The 26,876-nt window shown below is 39.4% G+C and overlaps 1 protein-coding gene across 3 annotated transcripts in view; it reads left to right on the top strand.

The window, feature by feature from the left end:
- The first annotated feature begins 923 nt into the window (after positions 1-923).
- Positions 924-26,876, top strand: part of LOC120430699 (lachesin) — a 179,653-nt gene continuing 153,700 nt past the window's right edge. The window contains exons 1-2 of one of the 3 annotated variants that reach the window (XM_052708113.1): positions 924-1,021; positions 1,164-1,762. In XM_052708113.1, the coding sequence (XP_052564073.1) occupies positions 1,636-1,762 (127 nt within the window). In that variant the 5' untranslated portion in view covers positions 924-1,021; positions 1,164-1,635. Of the gene's footprint in view, positions 1,763-26,876 lie in introns of all 3 variants that reach the window. The other 2 variants (XM_052708114.1, XM_052708112.1) reach the window with 2 other exon arrangements.

Genomic DNA, 26,876 nt, shown 5'->3' with positions numbered 1-26,876 from the left:
GGACGGCAGATGGCCAAATTTCAAACACCCATCCAAAACCCCTTTTCTTCTAGACGCATCACGCACCCGGAACCATCTGGCGACACATCCCGTCGCATGTTCCGACGACCAGACACACCTCCGACACCATATCCGACTAGACGGAATTAATTCTGGTTCCGTGGTTTTCCCACCCGATGATGCGCCCCAAACTTCCAGACTGCACCGACCCATAAACTTGCCGTGCTCCAAGGATGCTGGGGCCCCGCCGCAGATCGATTTCCTTCTCCGGGTCGATTTTTCTCTGTGCACGAAATTTACCGCACCGGGCAAAAAAAAACGAAAAAGGTAGGTCGTCATCGTGCTTATGTACTGCTCAAGGTGCGGCAAGAGCTAACCTTTCTTACGTGCTTTCTTTTTGTTGCTTGCATCTGAGACATCTGGGAAAACTTTCTTTCCGCCCGAGTCGAGCTGTGCGAGTCGGGAAAGAAGAGAAAAAAAGTCCCTGCCCGCTGATTGGTGCAAACCGGGGGCCTTTTCCCTTTCCCGAGTGCGCCGGATTCGGGCAAACTTGCGAGAGGGGGAGCGAGAGAGAGCAAGAAGAAAAATTGCAAGGGAAAGCAGGCAAGGAAAAAAAGCAGCAAGAGACGAACCTCACCTGCTGCGCGCCAGCCGCTTTCTTAGAGGTTAGGAAAAAGGATTTTCGTCGAAAACAAGAGAGAGAAAGACTGAGAGAGTGATGGAGGGGAAAAAGGCGATTGGTCTCTCGCGAGAGAGCGTTCTCGCGAAGGGGAGTGCGACGCATGCGTCGCGACTTCTTTTGTTCTCTCTCGCTAGTTTGACAGTTGGCGCGCTCTCTCTCGTTTCACTCTGTTTTCGTTGCCGCTCGTTGGCGCGTAAAGGTTGAAAATGTAAACAATGAGAGGATTCCGGGATGCTGCGATGGAAATCATTTTTCCCGGCGTGATTTTTCCGAGTTTGAGGTTAGGTTCGGAACGTAAACTGGCCGGAGAGAGCGCGCGGAAAAGTGCCATTCAAAAAGGTAAACATTGGGAGCGTACGCGGTTGATGACGGTCGTCATCGTGGATGGTCGCAAGCTGATGATGAATAAATATAAAACTGCGTTTTCCATCGAGATAAACGAAAGACTCGGTGCTGGAAACTGTTGGTCATTTCTTTTCAGTGTCGTTTCGGATGCGCTGTGAAGCGGTGGTGTTTTTCGCGGACTCCCGGCAAGTGGCGGCCAGTTTGGGGCGGACAGTCAATCCGGCTGGTTCCAGGCGGGTTTCGAGCACGGGATTAGTGACGACCTCTTAAGTGGCTTACAAAGCAGCAGCAGAGAGCGAGTGTTCCAAGTGGTTTCCGGAAGTGAGGTTAAGTGGTTTCGATCAATCAGCTTCGCACAAACAAGTGATTTAATCGGCTTACACGGTCCGCAGCAGGTTAATCGGTTACCGGTTCCAAGGGTCAATTGATCGGATGATTAATTCGTGATTGTTCAAACACCCGTGGCGGTGTGTCCTAGGTGAAGAGTGTTTCTGAGTGTGTTCCGGGTTGCATAACCACCCCCAACCTCCAAGGGGTTCCACCTCGGTGTGTCAAATCCGCGTGGCGTGCTGCCAAGAAAACCGTCGTAGCGTCGTGTTCCGTAATTGATGATTGTCCGCTGCCCCGGGATGGGGTCCCGGACCCTGGTACTCCTACTGCTGCTACCGGCTGTGGTGCTCGCGGTGGCCGCACCCTCCTCCTCCTCCGGCACCGGCACCGGACAGATCGCCAACGGTAAGTCTAGACTAAGAGACCACGTGGCGTGGCGCGGAGCGCGCCTTCCAAGGAAGTTTTACACAAGTGGGAGACCTCTTATAAGCCTCGAAGTCGAAGGGGCGAGGGATTGTTATTCTTGTCGAGGGTGTTGAAACTTGTGGATTAGATTAGGCGCGTAGGGTTGTTCGGTGATGAAACGAGCGTAAAGGTCGATGGGAATCGATTGGAATCGATCTTGTTGGGAGAAAGAAACCGTTTGTTATCGGTGTCACGTGCTCGTGAGTTCAACGTGTTCAAGAGTTCTTGGAAGTTGTTTACATTCATGCAAAAAACGTTGCGTTGGTCATTCAAGGATGGGAGTCCGCGTCGCCATGTCTAGAGGCAATCGATTGACTAAAATGTTTATATTTAGGTCTAAATTTGATTTGTAGAACACACCATTTAAAAGCCAAAAATCTTATTTATTAAATTTTTTGAAGATCTCTAAACACGAGGTTTTGTATATCAATTCGAGCTCGAAGCATCAATTCTTAAGGTACCGTAATCTTGGGTGAATCGGGACTACAGTCTGAATAGGGACAGCAGTTTTTAGAGCAGTTAAAGGCTTTTAAATTTGGAAATGGATGTACACATTTTGTTGGCCTGAGCCAGTTCTCACCGAAACCAACCAGAAAAATCAAAATATTGAGCTCCAACATGGTTAAAACTGCTATCCCAATTCGCCCCATGTGTCCCGATTGACCCCAGTTTACGGTACTTTTTTACTCGCTCCTTCCCGATTTCAGAAAAAAAACTTTGGTGACTTGTTATCCTAGGTTTATATACGAATTTGAGACCTGTTTTTTCTCTTTGACGAGCCTTCTGAAATTAAACACTGATATAAAAGAACTTGATATTTCTATGAGATTTATTAATAGTAAGGACCCGGTGCCTGCAATCCCCGTTACAGTTTATATGGAATTCCAATAAGAATGTAACAGAAAAATCAGGCTTCGGGTCCAGACTGTTAATGTAGTCAAAGGCAAAATTATGGGAAATTTGACGAATTAAAATTTAAAAATAAAATATTGTTGAGACTGAACAATCAAGTCTTAGATATAGGAATTGCAAAAAAACCCTGTTTTTTAAATCATATTTTTAAAATCGCTGAATCTTTAAAAGGATCCTATCCTTAGGTCAATGGACACTTATGTAAAATTTCCTAAGCAATACAGTTTAAAATAATGATATTTGCATTTTATAAGGAGCGACATACATCCCTGCATTTGTTGTGAGGTTTTTTGTAACATCTAAGCTAATTCCACTAAAAATGACCCAAACAAAATCTTAGGAACATTTTTAAATTAGAATTTTAAACCTTTAGGTCAAAAAATCTCATAGAAATAATGTGTATTTTTATTTCAGTTTCCTACCAGTATGACGTTGTCTTTGAACAATTATAACCCAAATCAGGAACTTTTCTGGTACTTTTGTACACGACTCTTTGTAGACATGTTATCCTAGCCTTAAATAAGCAATTATTGTGTTTATGGAGCCAGTTGCACTCGAAAATGACATTTGAGAAGGGCGTAAGTTATTTTCATATTTTTTGTATTTTGCAATTTAAAAAATAACTGTATCTTGAAGCCGTTGCATTGTTCCAAAAAGTGGTCCAAGACAAACTTGTTGGAAATAGGGTCTTAAAGCTCTATGTAAATTTTTATGTACAACGGTAAAAAACACACTTAAAAGCCATTTCTGAACACTTTTTGTTTTTTTGAAGCAAAAAAAAAGTTGACAAGACAACCTTTTTTCGATGGATCAACTATGGTCCACTTTGAAAAGAGCTGTCAAGTATGAACTTTTCTGTCAAGAAGGACCGAGAGGTTAATTTTTCAAAATTGATTAAAAAATCCATTTCAAACTCTTTGTTGTCGTACAAATGGTCATTTTACTCAAAAGCATAAGCTTTATCGTTGTGAACAATATTATCAGCAATCTAAGCTTAATTTTAGGACCCAATTGGACGAGCTCTCTGAAAAAAAAAACACTGAAAGAAAAATACACGCCACTTCTATGAGATTATTAAATTGTTTAGTTTAAAAATAAAATTTTAAGGTGAGGAAAAGTTCAAAATTTTTGAGGAAATAGCCTAAGATGTAATAAAAAGACTCACAAAAAATGCAGGATGCTATGTCTCTCCTAAAAAAAATCATTTACTAAAACTGTTTCTCTGGAAAGTGGCCACCTATGTCACCTCTGTTGACGATACTTTAAAAACTGAAAACCAGTATTGCATTGCACAACAATATTTAATTTGGCAGTTTACCGGGAGATTTTTTGCCACCGAACCTCTTAATTTAATTAATAATGGTCTAAATCCATTTGATAGCATAAAACCAAGACTTGCTCGTTCTAATCCATTATCCATAAAAAAAAACCTTTTAAAAATAAAAAATCTTCTACAAATATAAAAAAATCTTCAGCTAACCAAAAAATCAAAAAAATCTGGACAACCGCTTAAAAAAATGGCCTTAATATCTTTTGATAAATTAAAAAAAAACATATGAGCATATAAACTATATCCAGATCTTTAAGCGAAGATGGCGTTACGAATGGTGAACGCCCGAAATGTCAAAATCGCGCGGAAACTTTTTTTTGGAAAGTTGGTACCACTGTGCGATTTTGACATTTCGGGCGTTCACCAGTCGTAACGCCATCTTCGCTTAAAAATCTGGATAAAAAGATATGATAAACAATTTTATGAAAAAATGGTTGTCTTTTATGGGATTCTGAAATATTTTTTTTTTAATTAGCACTTTCTTGATCGATTTCGTGTATGATTTTGTAAAGTCGTGTTTTGACATTTTGATTAAAAAAGAACCAACGTTTTGAATTCCAAACACCACACAATTATTTTTAACATGTTTTAAACAATGTTCCGATTTTTGAACCAATAAACTTCATATTGGTATTTCTCAATCAGTTTTTAAGCTTGTATGGGAAAAATTGTCAAAATGTATTTAGAAAAGCAACTGTTTCAGTTTTTTAACTGTGGAAGGCACAATAACTACCCATTTCTTACCAATTTTAGGAACTAAGATCTTCATTAAACTTGGAAAACTATCCATAAGACTCCATATTTTGATGATTTTTTGCTCATAAACATTAGCTGCCATAAATGACAATTTTTGCAAGGCCGGCTCAAAGGGGCATACATCGTTTAAAATTTGTTTATTTATTATTAGCTTCTCTTTATAGGATTGAATTTATGTATAGCTACCAGAGTATTGAAAATTTCCAATTTATATTCATAACTATATAATAAGCAATTTTGCCAAACATTTGATCCTCAAAAAACAGTTTGAAACTATCTTATAACCTCGGAACAAATTACGCAAACTAGGGCACAACTTTGTCCCAACTCCCATACAAAGAGGCCAAACTGTTCCTTGATTTATTTCTGATCTCGTTCTCCCTCATTTGCGCTAAACATCGCATCTCAGCTTCAAGCAAGCCCCTTTTGCCGTCGTCGATATAGACGATACACTAATCTATGTCATTCAAAGAAGTCGCACTACCGCTCGCTCCAGCCCGTTCTATGATATACCAAAAACGTCGGTTCTTTGTCGAGCAGATTGTGCAAAACCGTTGCACCACAAGACTTCAGCCAAGGTGTACGAGAAAGTTTTAATATTATGCCAATCTATTATGTACTTATAATACAAATGAGTGCAAATTAGGGGGCATTATTGCTATTGTATTGCCGGGGCCACAAACATTCACACTAACACACATGTGCACGAGTCGATAGCCCGCAGGATAGAATTCTTCCCGGCAAACGACCGACACAGCATCCCTCCACTGTTTGGAAAGGGGGGGTTACAGTGATGTGGGGTAAGTTTGATTGGGCCCAAGTATGATTTTTTTTTTTTAAATTTGCAATATTTAATTTGTCACAATTTCCCGTATTCTGACCACCCAGATGAAACCAGAAATATTTGTTAGAAAGTAGTATCATGGATTTACAAATTTTAAAATTTATTTTTTAAATACACCTTATTTTTAATTAAATTGTTTTCACATACATTCCATGATTTTGCAATAATGGTATATTATATTTGCTTGAACATTTTTTCCCTTTGCAGTGGGATTAGTAATTTTTGAATTAAATCGGTTTTCTATCAAAGTTAATAATTATAATTTAAAATGATTCTGATAATTGGACAAATTTCTCATCAATATTTAACATTTAAATTAATAGATTTGAAAGGTTGTTTTTTCCATTTTTAACAGTATAAAAATATTCCTAAGTATTAAAAACTCCTATACAAAAACCTCGACAAAAACAGGGAATTAGTCAGGAATTTGATTCCATCAGGAAAATAACTCGGGATGGCCGTGCGAGTTGAGGTGCGGACTTCACAGTTATAAAATATCATGGTAATATTACATCAGGGAAGGGGTAAATCTTTTATGTCAGAAAAAAAGTGTGATTTTACCTTTGAAAATGTGTAATTTTACAAATTTTCAACATAACTTTTTCAGTCTAAATCGAGGTAAAATTACATAAAAAAAGAGGTTATATTCAACCTTCCAAAATTACATCTTCCAATTTTACAAAAAAAAATACTGTGTTGTTAAGCTGGATATGATTATATGCCAGAGGTAAAATTACACTTTATCAGAGGTAATATTAATGCTTTATTCTGAAATAAAAGATGTACTCCCCCCAGCTGTAATATAACCATGATTTTTTTTTACATCAACTTAAGAAATAGCCACTGAATCCGCTTTGTAAATGCGGCCCCGATACTCTTCATGGGTCATGGGAAAAAATACTTTTACTTAAAGTTTGATCATGACTGACAAAAAAATCACTTTTTAAACAAAACAATCTTTTACACAGTGAACAAATTCATGGTATTATTACTTCTGGGAATGAGTACATCTTCATGTCAGAATAAATATACATCTTTTTCGTTGTAATGTCCCTTTTTTGATAAAAATTGAGGTAATATTACATCATAAAAGAGGTACCGTAAAACGGGGTGACTTTGATAGCCGGGGTGACTTTGATAGGTTTGCGATTTTTGCGCAAAATGAAGAGTACAATTAAATTACGTACGGGTTGGTTTAGAATCATACTGACCGTGGTAGAGAAGTGTTCAAAGTACCTCAAAAAGAACTTTTCATAAAATTTTGGAAAGTTTAAAAAGTTAGTTAACTATAGTTAAGAAAATGTTGATGAAAGTCATTATTTTAAACTTCTCGAAGTGTCATGATTTTCTCAATGAACATAATTTTGAATCGGAAAACGGAATGCATTTTCGGATTCTTTGGACAATTTTCCATTAGGAGAAGGTTAAATAAGTATGTAAATAACAAATAATATGTGTTTTTGAAACACAACTAAAAAAAAATCTCCAAATTTATAGGCAATTTCAGTTGAACAAATTTCATGTAAAATGTAAAAACTTGTGATTCGTGCTTCGAATTCAGTATGAAATGCAATTTAAATCGATAGTCTATAAACAAAACTAATTTCTGAAAAAATCGACTTTTTACCTAAATTTTACCTAAAATTTATATGTATTTTGTTGAAAAGCTCATAGACTAAGTTAACTAAATATAAACATGGATTTTTTTCTTAAAACTATATCAGCTACTTTAGTGATGGTACATTTAACGTACAAATAAAGTTTGAACATCTTAAATATGATTTTAATAAGAAAAACTATGACTATCAAAGTCACCCCGGAATTTAAACTAAGAATTTTTAACGTAACTATTTTTCTAAACACTATTGAAACAACTTTTTTCCAAAACAGTGCACGGACTTGGTGTGGCGTACCCCAGTACATGTTTAGAAATAATAATCTTGAGAAAAAACATTTCCTGTTGGAAAATATTCCAAAAACAAATTGAAATCCTATTAAAGTCACCCCGGCTTACGGTAATATTAAACTTTTCAATTTTAAACCTTCTAAATTTACACATTTTTTTTGCTATATTCAGAATGTTTAAATGTTTATTTTTGAACAAATTTTTAATCATCTTGTATTTTAACTCAAAAGTTAACATTTTTCGAAATCAAAAACATCAAAAAATGGTTATTTTGCGCAGTTCTGCTTAAATGTAATTTTTTTTGCTAAGACTGAGTTTGTTTGCTAGAATTTAATACCTACAATTTTCCGAAGTTACAAAATCGATGAGAAAAATTGTTACCGGATACTATTTTTTGAATATTTATATAGCATTTTTGCATGGACAGCTGGCAAAATTGTAGGAAGGTTAAGTTAAGTGATTATAGACGAACTAAAATTTTAAAATGGGTATTCTACAATGCAATGGCACTCAAATAAAAAAAAAATAGAATATTGATATTTTTTTGAAGATTTATGTTCATTGATTTTAAGCGATCATTTTGTTTTCAAAGAATGTTGAACAAAAATTAACAGCATAAATGTTTTAAATTTAGTTTTTTGCTACATTCATGTTTTAAATTGAAGTTTATTTATTTAAATTTAAAATGGTTTTCAACACCTCTTGACAATTTACATATTTCTCTGAGAAAAAGAAATTTTAATGATTTTGAGTTTGGAAAATTTGAAGGACATGTAGATGAAAAATTTCGAACTTTATGGAAAAAAGGGTTTTGGATTGATAACCGATCAAAAACACCTTCGTTTACAACTTGTGCTTGCGACATTTTGAAATCTATCCTAAGAAATGAAAATATTGAACAAAATACTTTTACCAAATGTATGCATTTAAAATGTATTTTGATACTAAGGTCAGATAAATAACATTGTTATTTGATGTGAAAAAAAAATCCGGAAAAAATCCTTTTGGTCTCGGGATAAAACCGAGAATAATCAAATCGAAATCAGGTCGCCATCCTGAATTAAAAATTACTTTTGCGGAATATTGATAAGGGCTTTTGATTTATAATCATTTTTGCTAAAAAAAAATTTTATTTTATATATTTACATATAAATTGAAGAAAGTAGTGTTATTGTCATTCATTTTTTATTTTTTTCAAAGGATCTGTTAATTTTCTTCTCTTATAACATTGTTGATCCGACCTTTCGTTGCTGAAATATGCAAAAATAAAAAAAAATGAAGAATGTTTTAATCTTAGTGTCACCTATTCAGTCCATTATTTTCAATGCCAAGAATGGAATATTTCCTGGAATTTTCCTTTTTGACATAAAAAAAATCAGAATTTTTAAATCACAACCAGGTTTTATAGAGCTAACAACGTTTTTATTTGGCTAAACACGCATTTTAATGAAAGTTGATTCAAAACAACCTCTTTTCACAGTAACGTACACAAGAAATCCACCTAAAAAAACCCGACAAAACTGCCAGCAATCAAGCAGCACCGAGAGCAAACAGCTTGGGGCAAAGGAATGTCATTAGGGATGAGAAAAAAAAGGGAGAGCGAGGAAAACTTGAAGTTTGCCGCATATATGTCCACAAGGCGCCACCAAAAGTGGCAAACAACGGTGCTGCGATAGCCAGTGTGAAGAAAAATCGGAGGAAACAAGAAAAAAACACAGTCACACACACCGGAAGAAAAGTTTGAATTGGCAAACATTTAAACTATGCTGTGAGGCGAAAAACGAGAAAAAAATAAAGAAGAAGAAGAAATCGCTCCAGAAAAATAAGGGAGGAAAGCAGTGTCAAAATGAATTGCGATAAAAATCTTGGTGAGCCATCAAATGGGTTGTTGTTGCTGCTGCCAGAAGACCGACGTCTAGTGGCTTTTCCCCCTGGAGGCTGGCAGGCAGCTTTGGACGTCGTATTTCTTCCTAGATGGGACAGGCCCTGCCAGCAGCCCTGGTTCCTGGTTGACACTGTGGCCGGGAGGATCCAGGTCTACAGCATCAATTTAGAGAGAAAGTTGTTCTCGGGTTCGGGGAAAACGCTGAGGAAGGATGTATTTTGCAGGAAAATTGCTGCAAAATTTGCACAAATAATAGGCTCCCATTTCCCTCCGAAGCGCAGCCCTGAGGTGCAGACAAAGTGCCTATGGCCAAGGCCTAATTTGGCCACGCCAGGACGGCCAGACGGGGCAGGCGGGAAGCATATTTTTCCTCTTGGCTTTGATATTCATTGCTATAAATATTGAGAAGATGGTTTAAGTCTGCTGGAATGGATATATGGTGTGAAATCTGGAAGTTGCTTGGAGAGGTTTGTTTAAATTCATGGTTGAAATTGCTGGTATTTTCCTTAGATTAAATTTACCTGAGCATAATTAAAAGACTTTTCCCACAGCATCTTTTCATCTGGACTGCTTAATGTCAAAATCCTTTCCTCGATTCGTTTCAGCTCAAAACATTCCTCGAGAAATTCCTGCAAAATTCCTCACCGTTTTCCAGGATTTGTCGGTTTCCAACCTTCCAAACTCGAGTCAAAATGGTCGGAACCAAAGCACCGGTTTCCACTAAATTTTATTGAACGGAAAATTATCCAGATCTCCGCCCCAATTGGCAGTGAACCGTGGAATGATTTAAGATAATCTGTGATTTAATCGGGTAGTTAATATTTCACCGGTGGAAATATTGTCATATTTATGAGCGTCAGGTAAATGCGAGGACCTGCCGCCATCGTTGTCCCCGTCATCCCCGGGAGCGATAAAAATAAAACGTGGAAAATGTTCCCAAGCCTTGCTGACTGTCAACCCCGAACTCCCACCCAAACACACATTTTCCGCCAAATTGAAGTCTGATGCGCCCTCTGCTCAGTACTGTAATTGCTTCCGTGAACAATTAACCGAAAATGGCGGCTGACTGGCTGGCGGTCGGGGCGGTTGTTATTGGGTGGTTTTTGGTCGAAAATTAAGTCACAAGAATGTCACCCGAAATTCCCACCGTGCCACCACCGTGGTGAGGCTCGGAAAAATCCAGTGAATTTTCTGTGGCTTTTGCTCGGTGGGAGCTGGTTTGGAAGCACGGAAAAATGTTAATCATATTTTTTGGAATTTATAATTATTTAATTTATAGTTAGGAAAGTATTCAATTTGTATAGAACTAATGTTATTAATAAAACAAAATTTTAAATTGTAAGCCATATTTATTGTTATTGACCTTGGTCATACAAATAAGTAAAATAACAATTAGAAACATTGTAACATTGAAGGCACCACAATTTAAAATTTCGAAAAAAATCAAACATTGTTTGAGAACATTATTTGATAGGAATTGGGTTTATTTGTGATTTAAAATGTTTTGTCAAAGTTGTTCTAAAATTAATTAAAAAATTGTTTCTTTAGTTTCAATGACATTTGCAAATGATTGCAACATATTTTCGTTTCAAACTTAGTTTTAGTCAGTATTGTCGTTCAAATACCATTTTTAAATTTACAAATTCTTCCGATTTTCAGAATTCCTATATTCGAGATTATTGACCCAAAGACAGGATGAAATTGAAAATTGCATATTTGTCAATATCCATCATTTCACTATTTCTGCTTATACATAAAAACATAAATATACAAGTGAATTTTCTAAATGCCTTCTGAAAACTTGTAAAAAAAACCTTGCAAATATTTATGAAGAAAATTTAACAAATGAGCAATTCTCTACCAAAACCGGAAATGGATTTTATTTGGTATTTTTTGATTTGGGTCAAACTTTGTGGGGGCCTTCCCTATGACCAAATAAGCTATTTTGTGTCATTGGTTCACCCATACAAGTCTCCATACAATTTTGGCTGCTGTCCATACAAAAATGGTATGTAAATATTCAAACAGCTGTAACTTTTGAGTGAATTTTCTGATCAATTTGGTGTCTTGGGCAAAGTTGTAGGTATTGTTGAGGACTATTGAGAAAAAAATAGGTTCACGGAAAAAAAATTGCCTATGTTTTTATTAACTTTTTTTTCACAAAAACTCGACTTCCCAAAATACGTATTTTTTGATTTGCGAGATTTTTTGATATGTTTTAGGGGACAAAAATCCGCAACTTTTGAGCCATAGAGAAACATGGTCAAAAAATCTGCCGCCGAGTTAGAAACTTTTGAAAAATAGTGATTTTTGGAAAAAATCTAAATTTCATGCAAAAACAAATTCGACGTTATTTTGTAATGCAAAATTGAATTTGCAATCGAAAAGTACTTTACAGATTTTTTGATAAAGGGCTCCGTTTTCAAGATATAGCCACCGAAAGTTTGATTTCAGCGAAATATTTGCAGTTTTTCGATTTTTAAAAATAGTGACCATGAGTGACCATTTCTAAAAATATTTTTTTTTAAAGTTCAGAAAATTTGCTATAAAATTGTCCAAGAGACATTGAAGATTGGACCTCGGGTTGCTGAGATACAGCCGCTTTAAGAAAAAGCAACTAATGGTCCGATTTTCAATGTGAAAACATGAAACATTCGTGAAATTTTCCTATCTTTTCGAAAAAAATATTTTGAAAAAATTAAATCAAGACTAACATTTTAAAAGGGCCAAACATTGAATATTACGCCCATTTAAAAAGCTAGTCTTGATTTATTTTTTTCAAAATATTTTTTTCGAAAAGATCGGAAAATTTCACGAATGTTTCATGTTTTAACATTGAAAATCGGACCATTAGTTGCTGAGATATCGACATTAGAAAATGGTGGGTTGTTTTGGTGAGACTTAGAAAACTTCAATTTTCGTGTTTCTTTTTCTTAAAGCGGCTGTATCTCAGCAACCCGAGGTCCAATCTTCAATGTCTCTTAGACAATTTTATAGCAAATTTTCTGAACTTTAAAAAAAAATATTTTTAGAAATGGTCACTCATGGTCACTATTTTTAAAAATCGAAAAACTGCAAATATTTCGCTAAAATCAAACTTTCGGTGGCTATATCTTGAAAACGGAGCTCTTTATCAAAAAATCTGTAAAGTACTTTTCGATTGCAAATTCAATTTTGCATTAAAAAATAACGTCAAATTTGTTTTTGCATGAAATTTCGATTTTTCCAAAAATCACTATTTTTTCAAAAAATCATAACTCGGCGGCAGATTTTTTGACCATGTTTCTCTATGGCTCAAAAGTTGCGGATTTTTGTCCCCTAAAACATATCAAAAAATCTCAAAAATCAAAAAAACATATTTTGGGAAATTGAGTTTTTGTGAAAAAAAGTTAATAAAAAAAGGTGCAGGTGGTTATGTTACACATGACCAGTATGACAAAGAACTTATGCGTCAGATACTATCAAAACATTATTGGATTTATAATTTCGTTTAATTTCTCTATAAGCTCCGTATTAAAAAACCATGATATCTCTATAATTCGATGTTTGTCCCCCAATCGGAACAATCGTGAGGTAGCGGACTCTCCAGATTGTTGCCACCTTTTACGAAATGGCCAGTATTGTAAACCATGAGTTGTGATACCCATATTGCCAAAACTCGTTGGTTCAAAAGATGTCTTCCTGGGAAAACTTTCCTTTAGGGCACCGGCCACTGCAGCTTTTGGCCAACTTTTTCTAAATTGCCATTTTCATTACCAATATCAAAAACCATGAAATTTGATACCAATATTGCCCAAAATCGTATGGTTCGGTAAATGTCCTACCGGGAGAACCTCCCTGAGGGCACCGGCCACTCCAGGTTGTGGCCAATACTGTCAAAATGGCCATTTTCATCACCAGTATCAAAATCCAAGAAGTTTGATACCCATGTTGTCCAGTCTCGTATGGCCTTCCATCGGAACACCCCTGAGGAATCTGGCCACTCCGGGTCTTGTGGCCAGAATATTCCGGTGGCTCTCAATTATTCTGGCTGGCCTGCCTCCGCTTGGTCTGCTCCTAGCCCTGGGTTAGATGCTTTTCGGCCAACTGCTTCTGAACCTCCAGGTCTTCTGCTTCCAGGTCCAGTTTGTTGTTTACTCCTCGGCGTCCAACGATAGAATGATTTCCCAGGGTTGACCAAGCGGGCTTATATTGGCTTAGAATGGAGACGGATGTCCCGCCCCTTAGCGCCGGTTATCCCATTCCTACGTCATTCGCTTTTTGATGCACTGGTGGGAATGGGAAGTCGTAAAGGCAGCATTTTTGCCAACGATTTTCATTCCATCGTCATCGTTCGAACCGACAACATCGTAGCAGCAGCAGCAGCAGCAGCGGAAAAAATCAACGACTGGAGGAAATCAAGAGCAAGCTCCGAGAAGAAGAAACACGCCAGCGTGTGCGTGAAATTGCTGCCAAAACGACGTCGAAGGAGAAAAACAAGGCCTACTTGGATGGACGCTCGAGAAGATGGCCACAAAAATCAACTTCTGCTGCAATTTAACAAAATGGCGCTTTTCAGCGCCAACGAAAAATTCACGAAAGAGTTATTGTTTCAAATGATTCATGCACTGCTTTTGGTGCAGTTTTAAAGCTTTTGACGCTTGGCGTTTAAATTAATTTAAATATTTCCTCCAAAATTTTCATTTTAAAATAATTTAACGAATATTAACAATTTTCGCTTGCAAGTGTCCACGGTCAATCGATCGCAGTTGGCCTTGAAGAAGCAAGCGCGTGCTTCGACCCACGCAAAAAATCTTTCCGCTCTCTGGTTGGCTGTTTTGTTTTGCCGTGGAGTCGTGAAGGCAGCATTTTTGCCAACGATTTTCATTCCATCGTCATCGTTCGAACCGACAACATCGTAGCAGCAGCAGCAGCAGCGGAAAAAAATCAACGACTGGAGGAAATCAAGAGCGAGCTCCGAGAAGAAGAAACACGCCAGCGTGTGCGTGAAATTGCTGCCAAAACGACGTCGAAGGAGAAAAACAAGGCCTACTTGGATGGACGCTCGAGAAGATGGCCACAAAAATCAACTTCTGCTGCAATTTAACAAAATGGCGCTTTTCAGCGCCAACGAAAAATTCACGAAAGAGTTATTGTTTCAAATGATTCATGCACTGCTTTTGGTGCAGTTTTAAAGCTTTTGACGCTTGGCGTTTAAATTAATTTAAATATTTCCTCCAAAATTTTCATTTTAAAAAAAATTAACGAATATTAACAATTTTCGCTTGCAAGTGTCCACGGTCAATCGATCGCAGTTGGCCTTGAACAAGCAAGCGCGTGCTTTGACCCACGCAAAAAATCTTTCCGCTCTCTGATTGGCTGTTTTGTTTTGCCGTGGAGTCGTGAAGGCAGCATTTTTGCCAACGATTTTCATTCCATCGTCATCGTTCGAACCGACAACATCGTAGCAGCAGCAGCAGCAGCGGAAAAAAATCAACGGCTGGAGGAAATCAAGAGCGAGCTCCGAGAAGAAGAAACACGTCAGCGTGTGCGTGAAATTGCTGCCAAAACGACGTCGAAGGAGAAAAACAAGGCCTACTTGGATGGACGCTCGAGAAGATGGCCACAAAAATCAACTTCTGCTGCAATTTAACAAAATGGCGCTTTTCAGCGCCAACGAAAAATTCACGAAAGAGTTATTGTTTCAAATGATTCATGCACTGCTTTTGGTGCAGTATTAAAGCTTTTGACGCTTGGCGTTTAAATTAATTTAAATATTTCCTCCAAAATTTTCATTTTAAAATAATTTAACGAATATTAACAATTTTCGCTTGCAAGTGTCCACGGTCAATCGATCGCAGTTGGCCTTGAACAAGCAAGCGCGTGCTTTGACCCACGCAAAAAATCTTTCCGCTCTCTGATTGGCTGTTTTGTTTTGCCGTGGAGTCGTGAAGGCAGCATTTTTGCCAACGATTTTCATTCCATCGTCATCGTTCGAACCGACAACATCGTAGCAGCAGCAGCAGCAGCAGCGGAAAAAATCAACGACTGGAGGAAATCAAGAGCAAGCTCCGAGAAGAAGAAACACGCCAGCGTGTGCGTGAAATTGCTGCCAAAACGACGTCGAAGGAGAAAAACAAGGCCTACTTGGATGGACGCTCGAGAAGATGGCCACAAAAATCAACTTCTGCTGCAATTTAACAAAATGGCGCTTTTCAGCGCCAACGAAAAATTCACGAAAGAGTTATTGTTTCAAATGATTCATGCACTGCTTTTGGTGCAGTTTTAAAGCTTTTGACGCTTGGCGTTTAAATTAATTTAAATATTTCCTCCAAAATTTTCATTTTAAAATAATTTAACGAATATTAACAATTTTCGCTTGCAAGTGTCCACGGTCAATCGATCGCAGTTGGCCTTGAAGAAGCAAGCGCGTGCTTCGACCCACGCAAAAAATCTTTCCGCTCTCTGATTGGCTGTTTTGTTTTGCCGTGGAGTCGTGAAGGCAGCATTTTTGCCAACGATTTTCATTCCATCGTCATCGTTCGAACCGACAACATCGTAGCAGCAGCAGCAGCAGCGGAAAAAAATCAACGACTGGAGGAAATCAAGAGCGAGCTCCGAGAAGAAGAAACACGCCAGCGTGTGCGTGAAATTGCTGCCAAAACGACGTCGAAGGAGAAAAACAAGGCCTACTTGGATGGACGCTCGAGAAGATGGCCACAAAAATCAACTTCTGCTGCAATTTAACAAAATGGCGCTTTTCAGCGCCAACGAAAAATTCACGAAAGAGTTATTGTTTCAAATGATTCATGCACTGCTTTTGGTGCAGTTTTAAAGCTTTTGACGCTTGGCGTTTAAATTAATTTAAATATTTCCTCCAAAATTTTCATTTTAAAAAAAATTAACGAATATTAACAATTTTCGCTTGCAAGTGTCCACGGTCAATCGATCGCAGTTGGCCTTGAACAAGCAAGCGCGTGCTTTGACCCACGCAAAAAATCTTTCCGCTCTCTGATTGGCTGTTTTGTTTTGCCGTGGAGTCGTGAAGGCAGCATTTTTGCCAACGATTTTCATTCCATCGTCATCGTTCGAACCGACAACATCGTAGCAGCAGCAGCAGCAGCGGAAAAAAATCAACGGCTGGAGGAAATCAAGAGCGAGCTCCGAGAAGAAGAAACACGTCAGCGTGTGCGTGAAATTGCTGCCAAAACGACGTCGAAGGAGAAAAACAAGGCCTACTTGGATGGACGCTCGAGAAGATGGCCACAAAAATCAACTTCTGCTGCAATTTAACAAAATGGCGCTTTTCAGCGCCAACGAAAAATTCACGAAAGAGTTATTGTTTCAAATGATTCATGCACTGCTTTTGGTGCAGTATTAAAGCTTTTGACGCTTGGCGTTTAAATTAATTTAAATATTTCCTCCAAAATTTTCATTTTAAAATAATTTAACGAATATTAACAATTTTCGCTTGCAAGTGTCCACGGTCAATCGATCGCAGTTGGCCTTGAACAAGCAAGCGCGTGCTTTGACCCACGCAAAAAATCTTTCCGCTCTCTGATTGGCTGTTTTGTTTTGCCGTGGAGTCGTGAAGGCAGCATTTTTGCCAACGATTTTCATTCCATCGTCATCGTTCGAACCGACAACATCGTAGCAGCAGCAGCAGCAGCAGCAGCGGAAAAAAATCAACGACTGGAGGAAATCAAGAGCGAGCTCCAAGAAGAAGAAACACGTCAGCGTGTGCGTGAAATTGCTGCCAAAACGACGTCGAAGGAGAAAAACAAGGCCTACTTGGATGGACGCTCGAGAAGATGGCCACAAAAATCAACTTCTGCTGCAATTTAACAAAATGGCGCTTTTCAGCGCCAACGAAAAATTCACGAAAGAGTTATTGTTTCAAATGATTCATGCACTGCTTTTGGTGCAGTATTAAAGCTTTTGACGCTTGGCGTTTAAATTAATTTAAATATTTCCTCCAAAATTTTCATTTTAAAATAATTTAACGAATATTAACAATTTTCGCTTGCAAGTGTCCACGGTCAATCGATCGCAGTTGGCCTTGAACAAGCAAGCGCGTGCTTTGACCCACGCAAAAAATCTTTCCGCTCTCTGATTGGCTGTTTTGTTTTGCCGTGGAGTCGTGAAGGCAGCATTTTTGCCAACGATTTTCATTCCATCGTCATCGTTCGAACCGACAACATCGTAGCAGCAGCAGCAGCAGCAGCGGAAAAAAATCAACGACTGGAGGAAATCAAGAGCGAGCTCCAAGAAGAAGAAACACGTCAGCGTGTGCGTGAAATTGCTGCCAAAACGACGTCGAAGGAGAAAAACAAGGCCTACTTGGATGGACGCTCGAGAAGATGGCCACAAAAATCAACTTCTGCTGCAATTTAACAAAATGGCGCTTTTCAGCGCCAACGAAAAATTCACGAAAGAGTTATTGTTTCAAATGATTCATGCACTGCTTTTGGTGCAGTTTTAAAGCTTTTGACGCTTGGCGTTTAAATTATTTTCAATATTTCCTCCAAAATTTTCATTTAAAAAAAATAAGTAATATTAACAATTTTCGCTTGCAAGTGTCAACGGTCAATCGATCGCAGTTGGCCTTGAACAAGCAAGCGCGTGCTTTGACCCACGCAAAAAATCTTTCCGCTCTCTGATTGGCTGTTTTGTTTTGCCGTGGAGTCGTGAAGGCAGCATTTTTGCCAACGATTTTCATTCCATCGTCATCGTTCGAACCGACAACATCGTAGCAGCAGCAGCAGCAGCAGCGGAAAAAAATCAACGACTGGAGGAAATCAAGAGCGAGCTCCGAGAAGAAGAAACACGCCAGCGTGTGCGTGAAATTGCTGCCAAAACGACGTCGAAGGAGAAAAACAAGGCCTACTTGGATGGACGCTCGAGAAGATGGCCACAAAAATCAACTTCTGCTGCAATTTAACAAAATGGCGCTTTTCAGCGCCAACGAAAAATTCACGAAAGAGTTATTGTTTCAAATGATTCATGCACTGCTTTTGGTGCAGTTTTAAAGCTTTTGACGCTTGGCGTTTAAATTAATTTAAATATTTCCTCCAAAATTTTCATTTTAAAAAAAATTAACGAATATTAACAATTTTCGCTTGCAAGTGTCCACGGTCAATCGATCGCAGTTGGCCTTGAACAAGCAAGCGCGTGCTTTGACCCACGCAAAAAATCTTTCCGCTCTCTGGTTGGCTGTTTTGTTTTGCCGTGGAGTCGTGAAGGCAGCATTTTTGCCAACGATTTTCATTCCATCGTCATCGTTCGAACCGACAACATCGTAGCAGCAGCAGCAGCAGCAGCAGCGGAAAAAAATCAACGACTGGAGGAAATCAAGAGCGAGCTCCAAGAAGAAGAAACACGTCAGCGTGTGCGTGAAATTGCTGCCAAAACGACGTCGAAGGAGAAAAACAAGGCCTACTTGGATGGACGCTCGAGAAGATGGCCACAAAAATCAACTTCTGCTGCAATTTAACAAAATGGCGCTTTTCAGCGCCAACGAAAAATTCACGAAAGAGTTATTGTTTCAAATGATTCATGCACTGCTTTTGGTGCAGTATTAAAGCTTTTGACGCTTGGCGTTTAAATTAATTTAAATATTTCCTCCAAAATTTTCATTTTAAAATAATTTAACGAATATTAACAATTTTCGCTTGCAAGTGTCCACGGTCAATCGATCGCAGTTGGCCTTGAACAAGCAAGCGCGTGCTTTGACCCACGCAAAAAATCTTTCCGCTCTCTGATTGGCTGTTTTGTTTTGCCGTGGAGTCGTGAAGGCAGCATTTTTGCCAACGATTTTCATTCCATCGTCATCGTTCGAACCGACAACATCGTAGCAGCAGCAGCAGCAGCAGCGGAAAAAAATCAACGACTGGAGGAAATCAAGAGCGAGCTCCAAGAAGAAGAAACACGTCAGCGTGTGCGTGAAATTGCTGCCAAAACGACGTCGAAGGAGAAAAACAAGGCCTACTTGGATGGACGCTCGAGAAGATGGCCACAAAAATCAACTTCTGCTGCAATTTAACAAAATGGCGCTTTTCAGCGCCAACGAAAAATTCACGAAAGAGTTATTGTTTCAAATGATTCATGCACTGCTTTTGGTGCAGTTTTAAAGCTTTTGACGCTTGGCGTTTAAATTATTTTCAATATTTCCTCCAAAATTTTCATTTAAAAAAAATAAGTAATATTAACAATTTTCGCTTGCAAGTGTCAACGGTCAATCGATCGCAGTTGGCCTTGAACAAGCAAGCGCGTGCTTTGACCCACGCAAAAAATCTTTCCGCTCTCTGATTGGCTGTTTTGTTTTGCCGTGGAGTCGTGAAGGCAGCATTTTTGCCAACGATTTTCATTCCATCGTCATCGTTCGAACCGACAACATCGTAGCAGCAGCAGCAGCAGCAGCGGAAAAAAATCAACGACTGGAGGAAATCAAGAGCGAGCTCCGAGAAGAAGAAACACGCCAGCGTGTGCGTGAAATTGCTGCCAAAACGACGTCGAAGGAGAAAAACAAGGCCTACTTGGATGGACGCTCGAGAAGATGGCCACAAAAATCAACTTCTGCTGCAATTTAACAAAATGGCGCTTTTCAGCGCCAACGAAAAATTCACGAAAGAGTTATTGTTTCAAATGATTCATGCACTGCTTTTGGTGCAGTTTTAAAGCTTTTGACGCTTGGCGTTTAAATTAATTTAAATATTTCCTCCAAAATTTTCATTTTAAAAAAAATTAACGAATATTAACAATTTTCGCTTGCAAGTGTCCACGGTCAATCGATCGCAGTTGGCCTTGAACAAGCAAGCGCGTGCTTTGACCCACGCAAAAAATCTTTCCGCTCTCTGGTTGGCTGTTTTGTTTTGCCGTGGAGTCGTGAAGGCAGCATTTTTGCCAACGATTTTCATTCCATCGTCATCGTTCGAACCGACAACATCGTAGCAGCAGCAGCAGCAGCAGCAGCGGAAAAAAATCAACGACTGGAGGAAATCAAGAGCGAGCTCCAAGAAGAAGAAACACGTCAGCGTGTGCGTGAAATTGCTGCCAAAACGACGTCGAAGGAGAAAAACAAGGCCTACTTGGATGGACGCTCGAGAAGATGGCCACAAAAATCAACTTCTGCTGCAATTTAACAAAATGGCGCTTTTCAGCGCCAACGAAAAATTCACGAAAGAGTTATTGTTTCAAATGATTCATGCACTGCTTTTGGTGCAGTATTAAAGCTTTTGACGCTTGGCGTTTAAATTAATTTAAATATTTCCTCCAAAATTTTCATTTTAAAATAATTTAACGAATATTAACAATTTTCGCTTGCAAGTGTCCACGGTCAATCGATCGCAGTTGGCCTTGAACAAGCAAGCGCGTGCTTTGACCCACGCAAAAAATCTTTCCGCTCTCTGATTGGCTGTTTTGTTTTGCCGTGGAGTCGTGAAGGCAGCATTTTTGCCAACGATTTTCATTCCATCGTCATCGTTCGAACCGACAACATCGTAGCAGCAGCAGCAGCAGCAGCGGAAAAAAATCAACGACTGGAGGAAATCAAGAGCGAGCTCCGAGAAGAAGAAACACGCCAGCGTGTGCGTGAAATTGCTGCCAAAACGACGTCGAAGGAGAAAAACAAGGCCTACTTGGATGGACGCTCGAGAAGATGGCCACAAAAATCAACTTCTGCTGCAATTTAACAAAATGGCGCTTTTCAGCGCCAACGAAAAATTCACGAAAGAGTTATTGTTTCAAATGATTCATGCACTGCTTTTGGTGCAGTTTTAAAGCTTTTGATGCTTGGCGTTTAAATTAATTGCAATATTTCCTCCAAAATTTTCATTTTAAAAAATTTAACGAATATTAGAAATTTTCGCTTGCAAGTGTCCACGGTCAATCGATCGCAGTTGGCCTTGAACAAGCAAGCGCGTGCTTTGACCCACGCAAAAAATCTTTCCGCTCTCTGATTGGCTGTTTTGTTTTGCCGTGGAGTCGTGAAGGCAGCATTTTTGCCAACGATTTTCATTCCATCGTCATCGTTCGAACCGACAACATCGTAGCAGCAGCAGCAGCAGCGGAAAAAAAATCAACGACTGGAGGAAATCAAGAGCGAGCTCCGAGAAGAAGAAACACGTCAGCGTGTGCGTGAAATTGCTGCCAAAACGACGTCGAAGGAGAAAAACAAGGCCTACTTGGATGGACGCTCGAGAAGATGGCCACAAAAATCAACTTCTGCTGCAATTTAACAAAATGGCGCTTTTCAGCGCCAACGAAAAATTCACGAAAGAGTTATTGTTTCAAATGATTCATGCACTGCTTTTGGTGCAGTATTAAAGCTTTTGACGCTTGGCGTTTAAATTAATTGCAATATTTCCTCCAAAATTTTCATTTTAAAAAATTTTACGAATATTAGCAATTTTCGCTTGCAAGTGTCCACGGTCAATCGATCGCAGTTGGCCTTGAACAAGCAAGCGCGTGCTTTGGCCTACGCAAAAAATCTTTCCGCTCTCTGATTGGCTGTTTTGTTTTGCCGTGGAGTCGTGAGGGCAGCATTTTTGCCAACGATTTTCATTACATCGTCATCGTTCGAACCGACAACATCGTAGCAGCAGCAGCAGCAGCGGAAAAAAAATCAACGACTGGAGGAAATCAAGAGCGAGCTCCGAGAAGAAGAAACACGTCAGCGTGTGCGTGAAATTGCTGCCAAAACGACGTCGAAGGAGAAAAACAAGGCCTACTTGGATGGACGCTCGAGAAGATGGCCACAAAAATCAACTTCTGCTGCAATTTAACAAAATGGCGCTTTTCAGCGCCAACGAAAAATTCACGAAAGAGTTATTGTTTCAAATGATTCATGCACTGCTTTTGGTGCAGTTTTAAAGCTTTTGACGCTTGGCGTTTAAATTAATTTAAATATTTCCTCCAAAATTTTCATTTTAAAATAATTTAACGAATATTAACAATTTTCGCTTGCAAGTGTCCACGGTCAATCGATCGCAGTTGGCCTTGAAGAAGCAAGCGCGTGCTTCGACCCACGCAAAAAATCTTTCCGCTCTCTGATTGGCTGTTTTGTTTTGCCGTGGAGTCGTGAAGGCAGCATTTTTGCCAACGATTTTCATTCCATCGTCATCGTTCGAACCGACAACATCGTAGCAGCAGCAGCAGCAGCGGAAAAAAATCAACGACTGGAGGAAATCAAGAGCGAGCTCCGAGAAGAAGAAACACGCCAGCGTGTGCGTGAAATTGCTGCCAAAACGACGTCGAAGGAGAAAAACAAGGCCTACTTGGATGGACGCTCGAGAAGATGGCCACAAAAATCAACTTCTGCTGCAATTTAACAAAATGGCGCTTTTCAGCGCCAACGAAAAATTCACGAAAGAGTTATTGTTTCAAATGATTCATGCACTGCTTTTGGTGCAGTTTTAAAGCTTTTGACGCTTGGCGTTTAAATTAATTTAAATATTTCCTCCAAAATTTTCATTTTAAAAAAAATTAACGAATATTAACAATTTTCGCTTGCAAGTGTCCACGGTCAATCGATCGCAGTTGGCCTTGAACAAGCAAGCGCGTGCTTTGACCCACGCAAAAAATCTTTCCGCTCTCTGATTGGCTGTTTTGTTTTGCCGTGGAGTCGTGAAGGCAGCATTTTTGCCAACGATTTTCATTCCATCGTCATCGTTCGAACCGACAACATCGTAGCAGCAGCAGCAGCAGCGGAAAAAAATCAACGGCTGGAGGAAATCAAGAGCGAGCTCCGAGAAGAAGAAACACGTCAGCGTGTGCGTGAAATTGCTGCCAAAACGACGTCGAAGGAGAAAAACAAGGCCTACTTGGATGGACGCTCGAGAAGATGGCCACAAAAATCAACTTCTGCTGCAATTTAACAAAATGGCGCTTTTCAGCGCCAACGAAAAATTCACGAAAGAGTTATTGTTTCAAATGATTCATGCACTGCTTTTGGTGCAGTATTAAAGCTTTTGACGCTTGGCGTTTAAATTAATTTAAATATTTCCTCCAAAATTTTCATTTTAAAATAATTTAACGAATATTAACAATTTTCGCTTGCAAGTGTCCACGGTCAATCGATCGCAGTTGGCCTTGAACAAGCAAGCGCGTGCTTTGACCCACGCAAAAAATCTTTCCGCTCTCTGATTGGCTGTTTTGTTTTGCCGTGGAGTCGTGAAGGCAGCATTTTTGCCAACGATTTTCATTCCATCGTCATCGTTCGAACCGACAACATCGTAGCAGCAGCAGCAGCAGCAGCAGCGGAAAAAAATCAACGACTGGAGGAAATCAAGAGCGAGCTCCAAGAAGAAGAAACACGTCAGCGTGTGCGTGAAATTGCTGCCAAAACGACGTCGAAGGAGAAAAACAAGGCCTACTTGGATGGACGCTCGAGAAGATGGCCACAAAAATCAACTTCTGCTGCAATTTAACAAAATGGCGCTTTTCAGCGCCAACGAAAAATTCACGAAAGAGTTATTGTTTCAAATGATTCATGCACTGCTTTTGGTGCAGTATTAAAGCTTTTGACGCTTGGCGTTTAAATTAATTTAAATATTTCCTCCAAAATTTTCATTTTAAAATAATTTAACGAATATTAACAATTTTCGCTTGCAAGTGTCCACGGTCAATCGATCGCAGTTGGCCTTGAACAAGCAAGCGCGTGCTTTGACCCACGCAAAAAATCTTTCCGCTCTCTGATTGGCTGTTTTGTTTTGCCGTGGAGTCGTGAAGGCAGCATTTTTGCCAACGATTTTCATTCCATCGTCATCGTTCGAACCGACAACATCGTAGCAGCAGCAGCAGCAGCAGCGGAAAAAAATCAACGACTGGAGGAAATCAAGAGCGAGCTCCAAGAAGAAGAAACACGTCAGCGTGTGCGTGAAATTGCTGCCAAAACGACGTCGAAGGAGAAAAACAAGGCCTACTTGGATGGACGCTCGAGAAGATGGCCACAAAAATCAACTTCTGCTGCAATTTAACAAAATGGCGCTTTTCAGCGCCAACGAAAAATTCACGAAAGAGTTATTGTTTCAAATGATTCATGCACTGCTTTTGGTGCAGTTTTAAAGCTTTTGACGCTTGGCGTTTAAATTATTTTCAATATTTCCTCCAAAATTTTCATTTAAAAAAAATAAGTAATATTAACAATTTTCGCTTGCAAGTGTCAACGGTCAATCGATCGCAGTTGGCCTTGAACAAGCAAGCGCGTGCTTTGACCCACGCAAAAAATCTTTCCGCTCTCTGATTGGCTGTTTTGTTTTGCCGTGGAGTCGTGAAGGCAGCATTTTTGCCAACGATTTTCATTCCATCGTCATCGTTCGAACCGACAACATCGTAGCAGCAGCAGCAGCAGCAGCGGAAAAAAATCAACGACTGGAGGAAATCAAGAGCGAGCTCCGAGAAGAAGAAACACGCCAGCGTGTGCGTGAAATTGCTGCCAAAACGACGTCGAAGGAGAAAAACAAGGCCTACTTGGATGGACGCTCGAGAAGATGGCCACAAAAATCAACTTCTGCTGCAATTTAACAAAATGGCGCTTTTCAGCGCCAACGAAAAATTCACGAAAGAGTTATTGTTTCAAATGATTCATGCACTGCTTTTGGTGCAGTTTTAAAGCTTTTGATGCTTGGCGTTTAAATTAATTGCAATATTTCCTCCAAAATTTTCATTTTAAAAAATTTAACGAATATTAGAAATTTTCGCTTGCAAGTGTCCACGGTCAATCGATCGCAGTTGGCCTTGAACAAGCAAGCGCGTGCTTTGACCCACGCAAAAAATCTTTCCGCTCTCTGATTGGCTGTTTTGTTTTGCCGTGGAGTCGTGAAGGCAGCATTTTTGCCAACGATTTTCATTCCATCGTCATCGTTCGAACCGACAACATCGTAGCAGCAGCAGCAGCAGCAGCAGCGGAAAAAAATCAACGACTGGAGGAAATCAAGAGCGAGCTCCAAGAAGAAGAAACACGTCAGCGTGTGCGTGAAATTGCTGCCAAAACGACGTCGAAGGAGAAAAACAAGGCCTACTTGGATGGACGCTCGAGAAGATGGCCACAAAAATCAACTTCTGCTGCAATTTAACAAAATGGCGCTTTTCAGCGCCAACGAAAAATTCACGAAAGAGTTATTGTTTCAAATGATTCATGCACTGCTTTTGGTGCAGTTTTAAAGCTTTTGACGCTTGGCGTTTAAATTATTTTCAATATTTCCTCCAAAATTTTCATTTAAAAAAAATAAGTAATATTAACAATTTTCGCTTGCAAGTGTCAACGGTCAATCGATCGCAGTTGGCCTTGAACAAGCAAGCGCGTGCTTTGACCCACGCAAAAAATCTTTCCGCTCTCTGATTGGCTGTTTTGTTTTGCCGTGGAGTCGTGAAGGCAGCATTTTTGCCAACGATTTTCATTCCATCGTCATCGTTCGAACCGACAACATCGTAGCAGCAGCAGCAGCAGCAGCGGAAAAAAATCAACGACTGGAGGAAATCAAGAGCGAGCTCCAAGAAGAAGAAACACGTCAGCGTGTGCGTGAAATTGCTGCCAAAACGACGTCGAAGGAGAAAAACAAGGCCTACTTGGATGGACGCTCGAGAAGATGGCCACAAAAATCAACTTCTGCTGCAATTTAACAAAATGGCGCTTTTCAGCGCCAACGAAAAATTCACGAAAGAGTTATTGTTTCAAATGATTCATGCACTGCTTTTGGTGCAGTTTTAAAGCTTTTGACGCTTGGCGTTTAAATTATTTTCAATATTTCCTCCAAAATTTTCATTTAAAAAAAATAAGTAATATTAACAATTTTCGCTTGCAAGTGTCAACGGTCAATCGATCGCAGTTGGCCTTGAACAAGCAAGCGCGTGCTTTGACCCACGCAAAAAATCTTTCCGCTCTCTGATTGGCTGTTTTGTTTTGCCGTGGAGTCGTGAAGGCAGCATTTTTGCCAACGATTTTCATTCCATCGTCATCGTTCGAACCGACAACATCGTAGCAGCAGCAGCAGCAGCGGAAAAAAATCAACGGCTGGAGGAAATCAAGAGCGAGCTCCGAGAAGAAGAAACACGTCAGCGTGTGCGTGAAATTGCTGCCAAAACGACGTCGAAGGAGAAAAACAAGGCCTACTTGGATGGACGCTCGAGAAGATGGCCACAAAAATCAACTTCTGCTGCAATTTAACAAAATGGCGCTTTTCAGCGCCAACGAAAAATTCACGAAAGAGTTATTGTTTCAAATGATTCATGCACTGCTTTTGGTGCAGTATTAAAGCTTTTGACGCTTGGCGTTTAAATTAATTTAAATATTTCCTCCAAAATTTTCATTTTAAAATAATTTAACGAATATTAACAATTTTCGCTTGCAAGTGTCCACGGTCAATCGATCGCAGTTGGCCTTGAACAAGCAAGCGCGTGCTTTGACCCACGCAAAAAATCTTTCCGCTCTCTGATTGGCTGTTT

The sequence above is a fragment of the Culex pipiens genome, chromosome 2, assembly GCF_016801865.2.
Source record: "Culex pipiens pallens isolate TS chromosome 2, TS_CPP_V2, whole genome shotgun sequence".
Classification (NCBI taxonomy): Eukaryota; Metazoa; Arthropoda; class Insecta; order Diptera; family Culicidae; genus Culex; species Culex pipiens.
The sequence above is the reverse complement of the archived record's forward strand: the minus strand, read 5'-3'. Positions and strand labels throughout refer to the sequence as shown.